This window comes from Ascaphus truei, chromosome 6 (assembly GCF_040206685.1).
Source record: "Ascaphus truei isolate aAscTru1 chromosome 6, aAscTru1.hap1, whole genome shotgun sequence".
In the NCBI taxonomy this organism is placed as follows: domain Eukaryota; kingdom Metazoa; phylum Chordata; class Amphibia; order Anura; family Ascaphidae; genus Ascaphus; species Ascaphus truei.
The window spans coordinates 21,805,027-21,826,339 of NC_134488.1; the positions used below are offsets into that span (position 1 = coordinate 21,805,027).

The 21,313-nt window shown below is 48.3% G+C and overlaps 1 protein-coding gene across 2 annotated transcripts in view; it reads right to left on the reverse strand.

Moving 5' to 3' along the window:
* Positions 1–17,792, reverse strand: part of CA6 (carbonic anhydrase 6) — a 55,633-nt gene extending 37,841 nt beyond the window's left edge. Inside the window, exons 1-5 of one of the 2 annotated variants that reach the window (XM_075603600.1) lie at positions 17,691–17,792; positions 7,065–7,348; positions 3,887–4,069; positions 3,376–3,524; positions 3,197–3,292 (exon numbers count right to left, since the gene is read on the reverse strand). In XM_075603600.1, coding sequence (XP_075459715.1) covers positions 3,197–3,292; positions 3,376–3,524; positions 3,887–4,069; positions 7,065–7,191 — 555 coding nt within the window. In that variant the 5' untranslated portion in view covers positions 7,192–7,348; positions 17,691–17,792. Of the gene's footprint in view, positions 1–3,196; positions 3,293–3,375; positions 3,525–3,886; positions 4,070–7,064; positions 7,349–15,765; positions 15,787–17,690 lie in introns of those variants that run through there. The other variant, XM_075603601.1, reaches the window with a different exon arrangement.
* Between the last annotated feature and the right edge of the window lie 3,521 nt (positions 17,793–21,313).

The window sequence follows — 21,313 nt, forward strand, 5'->3', positions numbered from 1 at the left end:
GACTCTTGCGTTCTTCTCAAGGATGTCTTCTTTCTACCCCTTTGTATCTATAGCCCTCTCCCGCCTTAAACCTTTTTCATTGACTGCCCCTCACCTCTGGAATGCCCTTCCCCTCAGTACCCGACTAGCACCCTCTCTATCCACCTTTAAGACCCACCTTAAGACACACTTGCTTAAAGAAGCATATGAATAGCACTGTGGCTATTCTGAACACATGGCACATAAAGCTTGGCCCCCTGCAGATGCACTTACCAGAACTCCCTCCTACTGTCTCTGTACTTTCTCCCTACCTACCAATTAGACTGTAAGCTCCTAGGAGCAGGGACTCCTCTTCCTTAATGTCTAAAGCACTTATTCCCATGATCTGTTATTTATATTATCTGTTATTTATTGGATTACCACATGTATTACTGCTGTGAAGCGCTATGTACATTAATGGCGCTATATAAATAAAGACATACAATACAATACAATACATAGTAGATATCTGAACCAAGTACCCAGAGTTGCCTCTGCCACCATAACCCAATTCGTGAAATCATTGGTAATTCTTACACTAATATTGCTAGGTAATAGTCTGGATTTGTGAGCAGATGTAAGGCTGCAGAATACTGAATCCCTCTGGCTAAGCTTCTTTGAACAGCATAAAACTGCCTTTTCCATTTGTTTATCCACCATTGTGTACACTTTCAACACGGAGAATGAGGGCAGGTTTGTGCTGTTCCCAATAATATAGAACGCTGAATGATTAACAAATAAGTCTTTATTTACCAAAACAGAGGATATTACACAGCGTCCTGCATTTAATTAATGTTAGATCTGCTGTCTGCATCCTAATTTCAATATGATAAGGTGCAGGAAAGCTGTGACCAGTAAAACCAGACTGGTTTCTCTTCTTAAAGTTGTCCCCTGCACCCTTCTTGCTGTTCAGCTTTCTTTTTATTTCCTTATTACACTTTGGGGCAACAACCAGCGCAAAAAAACAGCACCAGATTTAATCCCGTCGGAATTTCAATGGACAAAAACGTCCTTCATACATTTGGTGCCGTTCTTGTGACCTAGCTTTGCACTTTCTCTCAGAAGCGATCACATGATCAGGAAGTGTCTGAGAGCACCATGGAGCTGGACCATCTGGCACTGAAGGGGTCTTGTCACTATTGATGGAAAATGCACCGGCCTGCACCAGGAGTGGAGCGCGGGCACCGGGGAGTGGGTGGGCTCGGAACCGGAAGAGGAGCCTCAGCACCGGAGAATTAATATCCCGGCAGCTGACATTCCCCCGCTGCCCCCAACAAAAGCCGAGGTTACTGGGTTCATGCCAAGCAGCCACGGATAGAAGACCGGAGGGGATTGCGTCACCGGAGCAGGGAGAGGGCAGGTGAGAGAGCCTGTGTATTCCGACACCAGCCTCTGCCCTTTGTCCATTGCAGAACAATGTGCGTTAAATAAGGTGACGTGTATGTTGGTTCACATCAGGGAGGTGAAGCCGGCCGAATTATCAAAAAATGATAACTATGTCAGGAAGATAATCGTAAAGGGTGTTAGAGCAGAGTCAAAGACAATCCAGGGTCATTCACAGGTAATCAGGAAATATAATTTGAGGTTTTAGGCTAGGGCTAAATTCAGAACCGATCCGAGGTCATACACAGGGTAGCAGGCAAAGTAACTTGGGTGGCAAAGCAAGGCAACATCCAAAACAGCTCTAAGGTCATACACAGACAAATAGGCACAGTGACTTGAGGGGTTAGGCAAGACAAAGTCCAGAACAGATCCGAGATCAAACATATAGGAGCAGGCAGTATACTTTGCTGTAAGGAGATAGGAACAGGGACATGCAGTATAGTGAGGAGCAGAGTTGCAACATAAGGAACAGAGTAGTAGCTTCCTGGACTTTAATTAGGGCTCAAACAGGAAGTGGGAGAGTCTTACATCACAATGAATCTGGTTGTTGTCATTTTCTCCTGTGTGTGTAGCCCAGTGGGCACTTGCAATACTGCAGCCAGAATAAGCTCCCATGAGGACAGGATTTCCTAATACTGCATATCCTTGCTAAGTGCCGACAAACATTTGTTCCATTCCCAAGGACACAGAAACCGGATTTATTAAAAAGTCATTACTAATTAGGGGCAGAATGAGGTGTGTGTCTGGTATGAGACATCCTCTGTTTTAGTAAACCTGATGGAGGACACACAGTTTGTTCTCAAATTGTAGTTTACAGAGCTGGGCAGCTAGAACCAGTAAGAGTAGAGCAGAGATTGCCTGTTAACAGACTAAACACACAGAATTGACCTGACTTGTACCTTGCTTTTTGCTTATCTCTTTGTCCCCCATCCTGAGCTACTTTCCTTCTCCCTAGGAAGGATCATTCATCTTTCACATCGAGGTCATGCGTTTCTACATTGTGTTATTCATAGTGACAGCTGGAGTTACATGGATCATTGTTTGTGGTGCAAGTTTGGGAAAGTAATTGAAGAGGCCCAGGCTGCTCTCTCAAACTTGCCCCTAAAAAGAAATCTTTTGGAAGCATCTTACATTTCTATGCCTAATACATGCTGCTAATGGTTTGTGTTTATTAGTGAAAATAAAAAAGCACAAATAATAAAGCATACAGTAACAATTCAGAGAACACATCTACCATGTTATAAAGCTCTGCAATGTATTACGTTTCATGGGTTGCTGACTCTTTCTGCCACTGAACCCCATGAATTTCAGCTCCAGGGTCCCTCTGATTCTGGAGATACTTGCCTCTGTAGGGGGTGCCGGTAGCCACTCTGGCTCGCTAGCTGGGGTTCACAAAATGGGTGCTTTGCAAAGCTCTCGCGTCCTGCGTTCCAATAGGAATCCATGATGTCATCCGATGAGGCTTCCTATTTTCCCACTTGACGCTGGAACTTTAAACTAACAGGAGTTCCTAGCACCCCCTTCGGAAGAACATATCTCTGGAAGCAGGGGGTCCCTGGAGCTAAAATTAATGGGTTCAGCTCCCGAGACCCCCTGCTTCAATCGGATGTAAAATAAAAACCATCCCGTTTGGATTGCTCCTTTTAAAGGCAGAGTCGCTAACCCTAGGCCTCTCCTCCTCTTCCCTGTCTCCTAACCTCAATCACAACACCACAGCCTCACTCTTTTCCATCAGCTTCCCAGCCATTTCAGTTTTTTTCAGTCTCTGCCTGTGCCCCCATGGGTCATTACTTACTACGTATAGGAATGCAAGCACTGCCAGCCCTTTCGGATTGTCCTTGGCCTCCTCAAAGCTCTTGTACAAATCTGAGTTATAATGAACAATGTGCAGCTATGGAGACAGGACAGACAGTGTCAGAGATACAGAGGTAAAGTTAAGGTGTAGCAAAGAGAAGGATGAGATGCAATACTCACCTCTGCAAGGAATCTCATCCCATCCACTGTGTGCTCAGAGCCACTGGTTTCCAAGTCAAGACCCCCCCAGTGCAAGTGCATTTGTACTGCAGTGTAGCGGCTAGAAAGCCCCCGCTGGATGCTCATGTTGGATGGAAGTTCTATCTGTACTGTATGTAGGAACAAACATACCACAAATCAACGCTGGACTAACAACAGATGGCTTATTCTCTCTGAGGTCAGTATACTGGGAACGGGATGTACATGTATATAACACAACTCGTAAGAGTCATTTTAGAAAGGACGCTCTGCACTGCAGCATAAGTAGTACATGCGATTTTACCTGGCGTCTGTTCCTAAAATCCATATTGCCAAAGTTTCTCCAGGTTTAATAGAGACTCCAATATACTCCCTGCCAAATAATGAACCATTAAATCTCATTTTCCTTTCAGGTGCTTCTGAGAAGAGCATGTATGTGTATGCCACTATGGAGATATTGTATTATCGTAACTTATTTAGGTCTTCCACTTACCTGAGTGACCAGTGTTGATCATCTTGAAGTGGCCTTGTAATGGTCCTTCATAGCCACTGAGCTCCAAATTCCGCAGGTTTGGGTTATATTGGACTTTTTTCCTCTGGATGTCTACGGGAGACTGGTGTTTTCCTGCACATACAGGAAACTTTTTCCCCCAGTTAACTTCATCCAACTCTCCCGCTGCAAATAGTAAAAAAATATTGTTCACCAACAGAGCTAAGCAAATAAAATACAATTATATAATACAAAATTTGTGGTTTTCTTTAGGTCTAACAGCGACAAAACACTCCATAATCTGAGATATAATCATCAGGGATGGTTTCATTTATCTAGATATGAAGAGCACAATATCAGACTCCAATAGAAAAACGTATGTGCGACAGCACTATTTCCAACCAAGACTGAAAATCATATTACATACAGTACACATCAAAAGTAATAGTCTCAATTAAAAGGTTTTCTTATAATTAAGTAAGTAGTAATGTGCGTTCCAGCTATTAACAGTCCCAGGTATAGTGAAATGCGTCTCTGGCCTGGGAGGTCCATTTAGTGAAACGCACTACGTCCTGGCAACGCGTTTTGCATAAATTCCCGCTTCTTCGTGTGACGTATACCGACTGGGGGGTGCGTCTATCTTAATAGAGTTATGCTACAGATGTATATAACCAATCCCAGTGTAGCTCCAATTCAATAGTAACATTTGCATTTCAAAATGGATCCTTTACATCAGGCCTGCACAACTCCAGTCCTCGAGGGCCGCAAACAGGCCAGGTTTTCAGGATATCCCTACTTCAGCACAGCTGGCTCAATTAGTGCCTCAGTATGACTGAGCCACTAATTCAGCCAGCTGTGCTGATTTATGGATATCCTGAAAACCTGACCTGTTTGCAGCCCTCGAGGACTGGAGCTGTGCAGGCCTGCTTTATATTATATTATATTACTTGTATCCACATTGTAGATTACACTATTTTTTTTTTTTTTTTTAAATATACAAAGACTTGAGTTAAGGGGGAGGAATGTATTGAGATAATGAGGAGATGCAGAAAAATTAAATAATCTTCAAAAAATATATATATTGTTATAGAGCAGTGGTTTTCAACCTTTTTTTTGGTTAAGGAATCCCCCTCCCTTCTCTCTCTCTCTCTTCCCCCTTACACTTCACCCCCTCTCTTTATTCCCCCCTTACACTCCCTCCTCCTCCTTACACTTCCTCCTCTCTTCCCTCTTACAATATACCTCTCTAACTTACCACCTTTCTCTCCCACTTACTCTCCCCTCTCTTTCTCCCCCTACCCCCCCCTCTCTCTCTTCCTCATCCTTACACCCCCGCTCTCTCTTCCTCACCCTTACCCTCCTCCTCTCTCGTCCCATCCTTACACTCCCCCCTCTCTTCCTCACCCTTACACTCCTCCCTCTCTTCCTCACCCTTACACTCCACCCCCTCTTTCTACCCCTTTACACCCCCCTCTCTTTATTCCCCCCTTACACTCCCTCCTCCTCCTTACACTCCCCATCTCTTCCCTATTACACTATACCTCTCTCTTCCTGCCACTCTATCTTCCCCCCTTACTCTCCCACTTACTCTCCCTTCTTTCTCCCCCTACCCTCCCCCTATCTCTCTTCCTCAGCCTTACACTCCCCCCTCTCTCTTCCTCACCCTTACACTCCCCCCCTCTCTTCCTCACCCTTACACTACCCCTCTCTCTCTTCCCCCCTTCTACTCACCCCTTCTCTCTCTTACCACCTTCTCTCTTTTCTTGGGGTGAGGAGGACTCCAGTGCTGCACCGGTCAGGGGACCCCTCAGCTCCCTCCTCCGGTCATGCGGAAGTTGGACCCAACTTCCAGTGCTGACAGCAGGAGGGAGAGTATTGCAGTGACGGCCGGGCTGTTGCTTCATAGGGAGCCGGGAAGCCACCGGGACAATTATCCCAGCTGTACAACCCTCAGCCGCGGAACCCTTAAGGGGAGCTCGCGGAACCCTTAAGGGGAGCTCGCGGAACCCTTAAGGGGAGCTCGCGGAACCCTTAAGGGGAGCTCGCGGAACCCCGGTTGAAAATCACTGTTATAGATAATAAATGAAACACATTTTTGTTTGATACATTTTAAATTATGTAAAAATCCTACTAACTAAATGAAAAAGTGTATACGCTAAACACACACACACACACACACACAACAGTTGTGTGAAAAAGAAAGTACACCCTCTTTGAATTCTATGGTTTTACATATCAGGGCATAATAACAATCATCTGTTCCTTAACAGGTCTAAAAATGAGGTAAATACAACCTCAGATGAACAACAACATATGACATTTTACACCGTGTCATGATTTATTTAACAAAAATAAAGCCAAAATGGAGAAAAACTAAGTACACCCTTACTGCTTCAATAGGAATTAAGATGCAAAGTAGCAGACAGGTGCTGCTAATCAAATGCCCTTGATTAATTGATCATCAGCAAGTGTGACCACCTCTATAAAAGCCGGAGTTTTAGCAGTTTGCTGGTCTGGAGCATTAGAGAATTAAGTACCTCCAGAAATCCGATCAGTACGCTGTTAAACGATACTATCCCACGCTGTCTGCACACACCGAGGGGCAGTTTGGAACCGTATGAAGCATGTGTTCCCCACGGGCTCAGGACACTGTGCTGCCAGGAATTTTGTGAGCGATAGTCTGATAAGTAGGCAATACGATTTATTCATTAGGCGCAGTGGTTCCCAACCCCAGTCCTCAAGGACCAGTAACAGTGCAGGTTTTAAGGATACCCCGGCTTGAGCACAGGTGGTTCAGTCACAATGATTGGGCCACCTGTGCTAATGAGAGGATTGCCTTAAAACCTGCACTGTTAGTGGGCCTTGAGGACTGCACTTGGGAAACCTGCATTAGGGGTTCACAGAACAAATATTTTCGAGCTGGGTGTGCTCAGTGTTAAAAAAAAGTTGGGAATTCCTGGAATAGAGTGAGGTCTGAATAAAGGTCGGCCTGGGTAATTGAAATGCAGATGACATGGAGTTGTTGGCACATATGTCATAACCAACTGAACACTTCCATACTTCCATACTTCCATACATAAGAAACAGCACTGAAACTCATCCTTTAAAACGTTAGGCTGAAGGGGCAACATTATAACCCTCAGAGACGGAAGTTTCCAATTCCACCTGTTCTTTCTCTTACCTTCATAAGTCCACTCAGACGGATGTGAGCTGGTCGTACGGCAGCTGTGAGCAAGCAGCAGAAGCAGATGCAGGCACAGTTGCTGAGGTCTCCCCATGGCTGATGCGGTGTGTGTTTCACGAGACATGTGCTCTGCCTTTTAATCAACAGCTCCAAACATGTAAATAATAATTTAAAAAGTCTGCTCCATGAAACGTCATCCTCCCTCCCACTATACACACAGACTTCGGGCTGCCTTAGAGGGCAGAGAGGGGTCCGCGCAGGTCACCTTGAAACAGTTGGTGCTGATTGAAAAGAGGAGGTGTGTATATATTATTATTATTATAGTTTATTTATTTTACACTGAGGTATAATATATGTATATTACAAAAACAAACAGTTGTATACAGGTGAGGATGAACATGTACAAACACTTACAAAAAGGTAATGAGAGTTTACAATCTAAGGCAGTGTTTCTCAACTCCAGTCCTCAGGGAAACCCAACAGGTCAGGTCTTAAGGATATCCCTGCTCCAGCACAGGTGGGTCAATCAGTGGCTCAGTGACTGAGCCACCTGTGCTGGAGCAGGGATATCCTTAAGACCAGACCTGTTGGGGTTCCCTGAGGACTGGAGTTGGGAAACACTGATCTAGACGGAATGAAGGACAATGTTGAAACAAGAAGATAAGGTGGCGGCTCATTGTAGGATAGGGTGTGACTCAGGTTAGGATATGGCTCAAACTGACAGCTGACTCTTTACGGTTGAGAGGGTTGAGTCACGAAGATTACCCCATCGATGGAGTGGTGAAGGTACATCTGGACATTCCCTAGCTGAACACTGGTAAGCACCACCCCATGGAAGTGGAAGCCTTAGTGTGTCCAGAACCACAAGACCACCCCAGTGCCCCGATAATCATGGGAACCAACACCGACATTGTGCAATCGGTGATCCGCATGTACTTACAAGAAGCGGGCGAAGCCCCATTGCTGGCTCTCGCTACGTGTCCGGCACTACAAGAGGCTTGCGGTAAAATCGCGACTGAAGAGGAGCATGGAATGCTGTACAGTCAAGAGTGGGGCGTGACCCAGATCCCTCCCGGAGGAGAATGATGATCGTGGCCTGCCACTATCCGGATAGACGTCCGGAGGATGAGCTATTCTCATTGGAGAGCACGACCCAGGGAAGATAGAGGCCGTAGTGAATTGGCCCAGGCCCAGTAACGTCCAAGAACGCCGATCCTTCCTGGGGTTCTGTGGCTACTACCGGCGCTTCGTGGAGGGCTACTCAAGCAAAGCTAAGCTCCTAAATAACCTTTTAAAGATCTATCCTGAGTATACGGGCAGGAAAAACATCACGGCGCAAACGCCCTTTGGAGAGAAATGGACCCCTGCTTGTGAGCAAGCATTCTTGAAACTGAAAGACACTCTAACGCAGGACCCAGTACTGGCCTATGCCGATCCTGACCGCGAATACGTGCTACACGTGGATGCCAGTTTTAGTGGACTGGGAGCAGTGTTGCACCAGAAACATGACACAGGGCTCCGCCCCATGGCGTATGCGAGTCGAAGCTTGACCCCAAGTGAACAGAACTATCCTGTCCACAAGCTGGAGTTCCTAGCCCTCAAATGGGCAGTAGTGGACAAGTTACACGATTACTTGTATGGGGTACAGTTTGAAGTCCGGACAGACAATAATCCAATGACGTACATTAACACGTCCGCCAAATTAGATGCGACAGGTCATTGGTGGTTGGCGGCGCTGGCCAACTACCGTTTCAACCTCAAGTATAAACCAGGGCCCACCAACGTAGGGGCCGCTGCTTTGTCATGAAGACCGGGCTCCAGCCTGTCCTGGATGAGGAGGTGTGGGAAGAAATTCCGGGGCCTGATATACGTGCTCTATGCTCCATAGCTGCAGTAGTCGACGATCAGGTCGCATTCTCGGAGCTGAGAGTAGCCGACTCATTAGCGTCTCAATCCCGTGCTGTCCCTCGGGCCTACCGAGGCTTGGAGTTAATGAACCTTACGGAAGACAAAATCATCTCCTGGAACGAGCTACTGTAGTGCAGCATCAAATTCAAGACCCAGTGGTAGAATTAGCTCGCCAAGCCCTGCAGCAAGGAAACCCCTCTATTCTTAAGCAAGCGACCAGAGAATTGGTGAAACTCTTGTTGAACGAGTTCGGGAAATTCGAACTGGACAATTGCCTCCTGTATCGGGTCATACCCTATCATAATCATCCCGACCGGCGACAGCTATTCCTGCCCAAGATTCTGCGGAATATGGTCCTCAGGGCCCTACACGATGATCATCGCCATCTGGGTGTCGACAAAACATTCGGGTTACTTCGGGACTGATTCTACTGGCCGAAGATGAGAGAATCCGTGGAATTGCATTGCCGACAGTGTACCCGCTGCATACAGAGGAAGACTCTCCCCACTCGGGCTGCCCCCATGGCACATTTGAAAAGCTCCGGCCCCATGGATTTGGTGTGCATGGACTTCTTATGCATCGAGCCAGACTCCCGGGGCATCGGCATAATGAAGAGAGGAGGTGTGTATATATTATTATTATAGTTTATTTATTTTACACTGAGGTATAATATATGTATATTACAAAAACAAACAGTTGTATACAGGTGAGGATGAACATGTACAAACACTTACAAAAAGGTAATGAGAGTTTACAATCTAAGGCAGTGTTTCTCAACTCCAGTCCTCAGGGAAACCCAACAGGTCAGGTCTTAAGGATATCCCTGCTCCAGCACAGGTGGGTCAATCAGTGGCTCAGTGACTGAGCCACCTGTGCTGGAGCAGGGATATCCTTAAGACCAGACCTGTTGGGGTTCCCTGAGGACTGGAGTTGGGAAACACTGATCTAGACGGAATGAAGGACAATGTTGAAACAAGAAGATAAGGTGGCGGCTCATTGTAGGATAGGGTGTGACTCAGGTTAGGATATGGCTCAAACTGACAGCTGACTCTTTACGGTTGAGAGGGTTGAGTCACGAAGATTACCCCATCGATGGAGTGGTGAAGGTACATCTGGACATTCCCTAGCTGAACACTGGTAAGCACCACCCCATGGAAGTGGAAGCCTTAGTGTGTCCAGAACCACAAGACCACCCCAGTGCCCCGATAATCATGGGAACCAACACCGACATTGTGCAATCGGTGATCCGCATGTACTTACAAGAAGCGGGCGAAGCCCCATTGCTGGCTCTCGCTACGTGTCCGGCACTACAAGAGGCTTGCGGTAAAATCTCGACTGAAGAGGAGCATGGAATGCTGTACAGTCAAGAGTGGGGCGTGACCCAGATCCCTCCCGGAGGAGAATGATGATCGTGGCCTGCCACTATCCGGATAGACGTCCGGAGGATGAGCTATTCTCATTGGAGAGCACGACCCAGGGAAGATAGAGGCCGTAGTGAATTGGCCCAGGCCCAGTAACGTCCAAGAACGCCGATCCTTCCTGGGGTTCTGTGGCTACTACCGGCGCTTCGTGGAGGGCTACTCAAGCAAAGCTAAGCTCCTAAATAACCTTTTAAAGATCTATCCTGAGTATACGGGCAGGAAAAACATCACGGCGCAAACGCCCTTTGGAGAGAAATGGACCCCTGCTTGTGAGCAAGCATTCTTGAAACTGAAAGACACTCTAACGCAGGACCCAGTACTGGCCTATGCCGATCCTGACCGCGAATACGTGCTACACGTGGATGCCAGTTTTAGTGGACTGGGAGCAGTGTTGCACCAGAAACATGACACAGGGCTCCGCCCCATGGCGTATGCGAGTCGAAGCTTGACCCCAAGTGAACAGAACTATCCTGTCCACAAGCTGGAGTTCCTAGCCCTCAAATGGGCAGTAGTGGACAAGTTACACGATTACTTGTATGGGGTACAGTTTGAAGTCCGGACAGACAATAATCCAATGACGTACATTAACACGTCCGCCAAATTAGATGCGACAGGTCATTGGTGGTTGGCGGCGCTGGCCAACTACCGTTTCAACCTCAAGTATAAACCAGGGCCCACCAACGTAGGGGCCGATGCTTTGTCATGAAGACCGGGCTCCAGCCTGTCCTGGATGAGGAGGTGTGGGAAGAAATTCCGGGGCCTGATATACGTGCTCTATGCTCCATAGCTGCAGTAGTCGACGATCAGGTCGCATTCTCGGAGCTGAGAGTAGCCGACTCATTAGCGTCTCAATCCCGTGCTGTCCCTCGGGCCTACCGAGGCTTGGAGTTAATGAACCTTACGGAAGACAAAATCATCTCCTGGAACGAGCTACTGTAGTGCAGCATCAAATTCAAGACCCAGTGGTAGAATTAGCTCGCCAAGCCCTGCAGCAAGGAAACCCCTCTATTCTTAAGCAAGCGACCAGAGAATTGGTGAAACTCTTGTTGAACGAGTTCGGGAAATTCGAACTGGACAATTGCCTCCTGTATCGGGTCATACCCTATCATAATCATCCCGACCGGCGACAGCTATTCCTGCCCAAGATTCTGCGGAATATGGTCCTCAGGGCCCTACACGATGATCATCGCCATCTGGGTGTCGACAAAACATTCGGGTTACTTCGGGACTGATTCTACTGGCCGAAGATGAGAGAATCCGTGGAATTGCATTGCCGACAGTGTACCCGCTGCATACAGAGGAAGACTCTCCCCACTCGGGCTGCCCCCATGGCACATCTGAAAAGCTCCGGCCCCATGGATTTGGTGTGCATGGACTTCTTATGCATCGAGCCAGACTCCCGGGGCATCGGTAATGTACTAGTGATCACGGACCACTACACAAGATATGCCCAAGCATTCCCCACCAAAGATCAACAAGCGGTGACTGTGGCTAGAGTATTATGGGAAAAATACTTCATTATGGATTACCGAACCGGCTACATTCGGATCAAGGCCGAGATTTCGAGAGCACTCTCATTAGAGAACTGCTGAAGTTGCTAAATATAGCCAAGTCACGAACGACCCCGTACCACCCAGAAGGAGATGCTATGCCTGAACGGTTCAACCGCATGCTACTTGACATGCTGGGAACACTAACAGGCTCTCAGAAGACAGAGTGGAGCAAGCATGTGGAGACACTGGTGCATGCATATAACTGTACTCGCCACGAGTCTACCGGGTATACTCCATACTTCTTGATGTTTGGAAGGGAAGCTAGACTGCCCGTGGATGTGCGACTGCGGATATCTACCGATGGGGTATCCAACAGGACGCATTTCCGATATGTACAAAGACTACAAGACAGTCTACAGCAGGCCTATAAATTGGCGGAAAAGACGGTGGCGCAATTAAATGCAAGCAACAAAAGACGCTATGACCACAAGGTGAGGCATAAAGAGATTCGCCCGGGGGATGCTGTTCTTCTTCGTAATTTAGGCATTCCTGGAAAGCACAAATTGGCTGATCGGTGGAGAAATGGGGTGTATGAGGTAGAATCACAGATGCCTGGCCTCCCGGTGTACCGCATCAAGGATTCAGAAGGCCGGGTAAAGGTATGGCATAGGAATCATCTGCTCCCCATACCTCAAGTAGGGGACAACGAATTGGAAATGCCCAAGGTTTCAATAGATGGAGAAGATGAAAATACAGAGATTTGCCCAGAGACTGTAATAAATGCCACCTCTGAGAATCCTATGGAGGGAACTTCTCAAAGGGGCCTTCCGGCCGCGGGGGCATCTCCCGAAGGAGCTACGGGTAAAGAGCCCCTTGGTCCAACGACAGAGACGCTGACTCCAGTGAGCCAGCCGCTAGTTCCACAGAGCCCGTGCTTTGTGCCACAAAGAGACTTTGTAGACTTATCAAGCCCCACAAGGGCAGAGTTGGAAATGCCAAATGGGAATTGCTACTCTCCAGAGGAGGTAGCTGAATAACAAATTCGCAGAAGCCAAAGAGCTGGTCAACCTCCAATGAGGATGGCTTATGATCAGTTTGGGGTACCCCATTATGAAGTTCAGCAGTGGGCTCGCCGCAGAGTACAGTCGGTAGTGGTAATGTTCACTGAACTGTGCAATTTAATATAGAGCAATAAGTAAGATGTACTGTGTTGCGTTATTTTTGGTTATATAACAATCTGTGTATAGTTATGTAGGTGTAGCCCAAGTTGGATTCTGCAAGGGGGAGAATGTAAGGATGTGGTAGGAAGCTCATATGTGTGTTCAGTTGGTGTTTGACTCTGTTCAGTGAGAGGCCTGTGGAGGGTCTGCAACAGTGTTGCAGTGTGTCAGAGCAGAGTCAGACACGCAGTGGCTGATGAAATAGCTGAGCTGTGTGTCTGTGCAGATTAAGGCAGAGAGGCTCCGTGGAGAAACTACAACTTCCATGAGCTCCTGGGCAGTCACCTGATGTAAAGAACCAATCAGAAGGCTAGGATGACGGGAGCAGGAAAGGGAAGCGTGGGGGAGAGACCACGCTAGTCAGAGGAGATCTGAACGGAGCTGAAGGGGTAGTGTGAGTTCAGGGGCTCCATGACCCGCCTGCATAGGCCAGCTATCCCCTCAGGCCCATAGGAGCATCCCCTGAGTCACAGTAGGCTGCTGGACTGCAGGGACGCCCTGTAGTGGAAGTGATTGTCACCCTACTATACATTAGTTAGAGACAAAGCACAGAGTTGCGGCCGGTTGCAGTCATCTGGGACCAGACGGCTGGACACCGCGACATCTGGAGGTCAAGGGTCAGAGGCATCGGATCCTTTGTGAAGAGGTACCGGTCACCGCCGTGACCGGAAGGTATATTGTAACAACAAGTGCACCAACACCGGTCATCAGGCGCTGATCCCACCTTAGGCTAAACTCTTTAGGTACACTAGCGAGTGGCTAGAGGACTGAGCCTATACCACATAATACAATACAAGGACAATACTCTATAAGAGCGTGGCTGAGCCACTATTGTACAGGACAATATTCCCTAGAGGTGTGGCCGAGCCACTATAGTGTAAGGACCGTAGCAGTTATAACGGTGTTAGGTATTGCTGCCAAGACTAGCATTATAGTATAAGAATATGTTATGTGTGATGTCATATAGAGTATAAGGTATGATTGCATAGTAAAACTTGGTTGCACGCACTGTGGTGGTATGTTTCTTGCCCATGGGAATCTTGCATGACGGGGATCCTGGGTAAGTGGAGGCGCTGCGCTAGAATAGTTACCAAAGGCTCTCAGCTAGCGGAGGCTCGGATCTCCTGGAGCTGCAGGTTGTGTACAGTGACCAGTAGTCCCTTTGGGAGGCGTCAGAAAAAGGGCTACATATATGTAATGGGGAGGTGGGGGTATTCTGTATATGTATTGGAGAGGTGGGGGTATTTTGTATATGTATTGGGGTGGTGGGGGTCTTTTTAAAATGTATTGGGGCCATCCAGTCAGTCAGTCACCCACCCAGGCAGTCAGTCACCCACCCACCCAGGCAGTCACCCACCAGTCAGTCACCCACCCAGTCAGTCACACACCCAGTCAGTTAGTCACCCACCAATTCATCCACCCAGTCAGTCATCCACCCAGTCAGTCATCCACCCAGTCAGTCATCCACCCAGTCAGTCATCCACCCAGTCAGTCAGTCAGTCAGTCACCCACCCAGTCAGTCAGTCAGTCAGTCAGTCACCCAGTCAGTCAGTCGGTCAGTCACCTAGTCACACATGCAGTCAGTCAGTCACCCATATAGTCACCCAGTCAGTCCCCCACCCAGTCACCCAGTCAGTCCCCCACCCATTCACCCAGTCACCCACCCAGGCAGTCACCCACACAGGCAGTCAGTCACCCACCCAGGCAGTCATTCAGTCACCCACCCAGGCAGTCAGTCAAACCCAGGCAGTCACCCACCCAGGCAGTCACCCACCCAGGCAGTCAGTCACCAGCCCACCCAGGCAGTCACCCACCCAGGCAGTCAGTCACCCACCCAGGCAGTCAGTCACCCACCCAGTCAGTCAGTCACCCACCCACCCAGTCAGTCACCCACACAGTCAGTTAGTCACCCAAGTAAGTCACCCATCCACCCAGTCAGTCACTTACCCACCCAGTTAGTCACTCACCCACCCAGTTAGTCACTCACCCACCCAGTTAGTCACTCACCCACCCAGTCTGTCATTCACCCACCCAGTCTGTCACTCACCCACCCAGTCAGTCACCCACACAGTCAGTTAGTCACCCAAGTAAGTCACCCATCCACCCAGTCAGTCACTTACCCACCCAGTTAGTCACTCACCCACCCAGTTAGTCACTCACCCACCCAGTTAGTCACTCACCCACCCAGTCTGTCATTCACCCACCCAGTCTGTCACTCACCCACCCAGTCAGTCACCCACCCACCAAGTCAGTCAGTCACTCAGTCAGAGACTAGTCACACACACACAATTCTTATTAGGAATGAATTCAATTTTTAAGTGGGTGTGGCACTGTGTGCTCATTTGCATGTCATTTCCCAGAATCCCTTGCTGCAGTGGAATCACTGTATGCTAGGTGATGCTATGGCGAAAAGTAGGATTGCAGACCCGTCTAAGACATGTGAATGTGCTCACAATAGGGTGACCAGATATTACCATTTTTTTAAGGTCTGTCCTGACTGTCCGACATTCATTAAAATGTCCCGTTTTTTTCTGACTGGCCCGGTTTTGACAAGGAGGGGGCGGGGGGGGGGGGGCAGCAGAGAGCAAGAATGCAGGGAGGAGCAGGAGGAGAGCAGAGGCTGGGTCTGAGCTGCAGAGGGTGGGGGCGGGGTTACCTTCAGCAGAGCCCCAGCAGTGAGGCAGTGGGAGCTTCGGTGTCTGCTGCCAGGGCTCAAAATGGCTTTCCCCCTCCCCCCTCCCCCCCCTCCCCCCTCCCCCCTCCCCCTTCCCCCCTCCCCCCATCCAATGTTCCACAGAGGCTGGTAGGGTCCAGAATGGATACATACACATACAGAAGATACACACAGAAACACACACACGAGAGACACAGCATGGGGAGAGAGGCAGAGAGAGAGTGATACAGCATGGAGAGAGAGAGAGAGAGAGACACACACACAGCATGGAGGGAGAGAGAGAGAGAGAGAGAGAGACACACACAGCATGGAGGGAGAGAGAGACACACACAGCATGGAGGGAGAGAGAGACACACAGCGAGAGAGACACACACAGCATGGAGGGAGAGACACACACAGCATGGAGGGAGAGAGTGAGAGACATACGGCATGGGGAGAGAGACAGCATGGGGAGAGAGAGTGATACATCATGGGGGAGAGAGACAGCATGGGGAGAGAGAATGACACAGCATGGGGAGAGAGAGTGACACAGCATGGGGGTAGAGAGAGTGACAGCATGGGGAGAGAGTGACAGAGAGCATGGGGAGGGAGAGAGACACAGCATGGGGAGAGGGAGAGAGACACTGCATGGGGGGAGAGAGACACACACCATCGGGAGAGAGAGACAGAGTATGGGGGGAGAGAGAGAAACACACATAGAATGGGGGGGAGAGAGAGACACACAGAGAGAATGGGGGGAGAGACACAAAGAATGGGGGGAGAGAGACACAGAGAATGGGGAGAGAGACACACACAGAGAATGGGGGAGACACACACAGAGAATGGGGGAGAGAGACACACACACACAGAATGGGGCGAGAGACACACACACATAGAGAATGGGGGAGAGAGACACACACACAGAGTGGGGGAGAGAGAGAGAGACACACACACAGAGAATGGGGGGAGAGAGAGAGACACGCACACAGATAATGGGGGAGAGAGAGACACACACACACACAGAGAATGGGGGGGAGAGAGAGAGACACGCACACAGAGAATGGGAGGGGGGAGAGAGAGAGAATGGGGGAGAGAGAGACACACACAGAATGGGGGAGACACACACAGAGAATGGGGAGAGAGACACACACACATAGAGAATGGGGGAGAGAGACACACACACAGAATGGGGGAGAGAGAGACACACACACAGAGAATGGGGGGGAGAGAGAGAGACACGCACACAGAGAATGGGGGAGAGAGAGACACACACACGGAGAATGGGGGGGAGAGAGAGAGACACGCACACAGAGAATGGGGGGGGGAGAGAGAGAGAATGGGGGAGAGAGAGAGAGACACACAGAGAATGGGGAGAGAGACAGAATGGGAAGGGTGGAACGAGAATGGAGGGATGGGGGGGAACGAGAATGGAGGGATGGGGGGGAACGAGAATGGAGGGATGGGGGGGAACGAGAATGGAGGGATGGGGGAGAGAGAATGGGGGTGTGTGTTTAAGAAGGGGGGACAGAGCGGGGCGGAGAGACATAAAGGAGACATAAAGCGCAGTTGGTGATGACATTTGTTTTATAAATAATTTTTTTAATGTGTCCCGGTTTTTACTTTTGTAAATCTGGTCACCGTAGCTCACAGGTAATATTTTTATGATAGATAGATAGATAGATACACAGATAGATAGATAGATAGATAGATATGTATCTTAGCCTCTGGTCGCTACTCTCCTGTTGGGCCCCCGCAGTGTAAGTCCTGGTAAGTACAGGCATTGGGTTGCCAGGTGTCCATTTTTTTGCCGATCTGTCCGGTAACAAATGAGCGGTAATACCGGACATGTATGTGCCCGGTATTTTCCCTCTCTGGACGTGCGCTGGGCAGCGGGAGGGTGAAGGGTGGCCGCGTGCAGGGGCTCTTACCTCCGACTCAGAAGCGGCAGCGTGAGTCTCCTGCAGGCTGCAGCGTCTGGTAACCAGGGCAACAAGCAAAGTCATAGCCAAGGAGAAGACTAACCAATGGGAGGGCTCCCCCATTTGCATGCTGGGAAATGTAGTTGGGAGAGGAGAGAAGAGTTCCACTCTGTCCCTGCCTCCACAGGTAAGATACCAGGAGGGGGAGAGGGTGGAAAAGGAGTAAGGAGGGGGAGGGGGCTGAAGGTGAGGGAGGAGGAGGAGGAGGAGGAGGAGAGTGATGGTGAGGAAGGAGGAGGGGGGTTGAAACAATCTTGAAAGTAGTGGAAGAGAAGGATTAAGATCAGTATAGCTCGCCATGTCTGACTGCCGGTACTTTATTTATAGATTATGTGACCGTTATGTATTTTTTCTAAATGTCACTCCACGTGTGCACCAATTTGCTCCATTTCATATTCTATTTTATAAAAAATGCTGGGAGTCCTAAATGTGAGGGGTTAATTCTCTCATGAGGGCCTAGCTTGCTATTGCAACTTGGGTGCAGTGTTACTGTATCCAGGGGCGGGCCTAGCAACAACCAGAGAGTGTCATCCTGGGGAGGATACTGGTTGGGTCACATGCAGTTAATGTGATGCCTATCAGTATCAGACCTGCCCTGTTATGGGGCAGGGTTACAAGCCCATCCCGTGGGTATATACTGACGCTCTCCTAGAATGCACCACTATTAGGCTGCATCCATAGAGAGTGCAGCCGTGCGGAGGTGCGGGGAGTCTGAGGGACAGCGGGTGCTTTCCCTGACCATAGTACTTGGGCTGTGGTGGGCGTTCTCAGTGACGTCACGGAGCTCACGTGACCGCCCTATCGCGCGAGAAATCAGTTTTAACTGATTTCTCACGCATCGCGCGCCCCCTCCTGCCTCCGCGCGGATGCGCCGCATGCCGCATTGACGCGATCACTGCCTGGAGGCAGTCGGATTGCGCAGCGTCCGCGCGGTCGTCCATACCATGGACGCAGCCTAAGGGTGTGAATAAAGTATTTAGCCAATCCACCTGCAACTGCTTATTGAGCAGCTTGTGGGAGGCCAGTACCTCCTTTTTCAAGGTATATAATCTCCCAGTAAGGTCCCTGTAAATTCACTTTTCACTTTACTTACATACATGTAAGTATCTTCACTGGTATATACCAGTTTTTAACTGCACTAAGTTACATAAGCTTATGCTTAGTATATTAACCCCTTCGGGGTGTATTTCACAGAACATTTATATGCATTTAGCATAGGGATCTGCTATTGAGACTTACCTTGACGTTGGTTAGCAGGCTTGGCATTATTTGATCAAAGGATGTAACCAAAAGTCTCCTTTGTCTTATAGATTTAGTTTGCACTATGTATATTTATTTCCCCATTTATTGATATCCTAATGGGAGAAGCGCAGGGATTAACGTTCTGTTTTTGCACATTCGTATGGCCAATCCTTTCACCAGCAGCATGCTCCTTACATGGGGAAGCGCGGTGAATATATGTTTGTTTTACTAGAGGTCAGTGAGTCTGTCTTCCCTCCTCCTGAGGACTGGAAGTGTAGAATATCCTGAGCACCATCAGGGATAAGTAGGGTGACCAGACGTCCCAGTTTAGCCGGGACAGTCCAGTTTTTTTAAGGTCTGTCCCGGGGGCCCGACTTACTTTAAAATGTCCCGTTTTTTTGTGGCTGTCCCGGCTTTGACCAGAGAAGGTGGGGGCAGCAGAGAGCAAAAATGCAGGGAGGAGAGCAGAGGCTGATCTGACTGCAGCTGCAGAGGGTGGGGGCGGGGTTAGTGACAGCGGAGCCTCAGCAGTGAGAACCGGAAGTGAGGTGGCTTCCCCCCCCCAACCAAGATGCCCCCCCCCAACCAAGCTTCACAGTGAATGGTAGGACACCCTCCCTGCAGCTGGAGTCCACATGGTGCTCATTGTAGCAGGCGCTGTGAAGCCTTTTTGTAAGTTGACAAGCGTCTCTAATTTATGGATACGCCAGATGCTCTGAAGGGGTTAACATCTTTTGCTACAGCTGCTGGAATTAACCATTGAAGCTTATCAATTTCCTTGTCTCTGTTTCCAACTATGCTGTGAAGCAGGACTATAGGGGTTTCTCATTCATCTGCAGCAGGACATCACGGTGAAAGCTGATTCATTAGCTTTATCTTTACTACCGTATGTTGACAACAAAAAACAGACAAAAATGCCCAAAGCTACTTTCAATGTGACAAAAATACTCAGGGCAATACCTATATATCTCTTGAAAAAAGGGTCATTTAGTTTAACCCTTTGGCCAAAGCGTCTTAAGCCTGCTGCCACTTACAAGGCATGACCGTAGTAGGTCCTAACACTACCTGAGTTAAAATTCTTATTTACCTGTATAATTACTGAAAGAATGATCACATTGGATCTGTCGTAATCTGGCAAAATGAAACTGACCTGCCAACTTGGAAAGTGGGGAGGGGCAAATTTGAACCTTGGGGGGGAGGGGCCACTACCCTCCCAAAAGCAGCTAAGACCAGCTGCACACAGTTAATAAACACACAGATACCCAAGAAGCTCTGAGAAACCCCTAACATTACCACATAATATATATTCCACTGAGCTCTGTCTGTGTTTTATGTTCTGTCTCTGGTTTTAAATATATATTGCCATGCTCAGTAGCACTCCTCTGTGACACTCATATGCTTATATATATGTTGTGGTTATTTTGGGGGTTCAATAGGAGCTTGTTAGGTGTCCCGTATGTTTTACAATTCTTGTTCAGCTGGTCTTAGCTATATTGGAGGATGGCAACCTCCTACCTAATTGAAGCTTACCCCCTCCCACATTTAAATGGTTAAAAGCTCACTCCATAGCATCTCCCACTCTCAGGGGAACTTGCCTGCTTGCAGTATGGTTGTGACAAATCTAATACAGAATTATTTTCCTGGTAATGTACAGGTTAATAAGAACTTCAATCAGACTTAGAACTTTGCAACTAATATTGACAGGTTTATTATAAATCATTCTTCCTGGTATTGCACAGGTTATTAAGAATTTATATTAGTGTTAGGGACCCTTGAAATGTGGTCTGCCGTGGAGTGGCTCAGGGGCTTACAACAATTTTGGCCAAAAATGTTAAACTAAAAAACCATTTTATGTAATAGATATTTATACATTTATATTTAGGCACTGTACCGTGTATGAGTTTCACTGGATGTGCACTGAGCTCTGTCTGTGTTTTATGTTCTGTCTCTGGTTTTAAATATATATTGCCATGCTCAGTAGCACTCCTCTGTGACACTCATATGCTTATATATATGTTGTGGTTATTTTGGGGGTTTAATAGGAGCTTGTTAGGTGTCCAGTGTATATGTATATGTAAATGTATATGTATAATGTATATACGTGTCAAAAGGAGTGCTAGTGGGCGTGGCTAAATGTACACAACTAAACAGACAAAGATGTCCAAAGTTACTTCCAATGTCACAAAAATACACAGTGCAATACCTATATATTCTCTTGAAAAAAGGGTCATGTATTTTAACCTTAGGCCAAAGCGTCCTAAGCCTGCTGCCACTTTCAATGCATGACCGAAGCAGGTCCTAACACTCCAAGGGGTAAAATTCTTATTAAG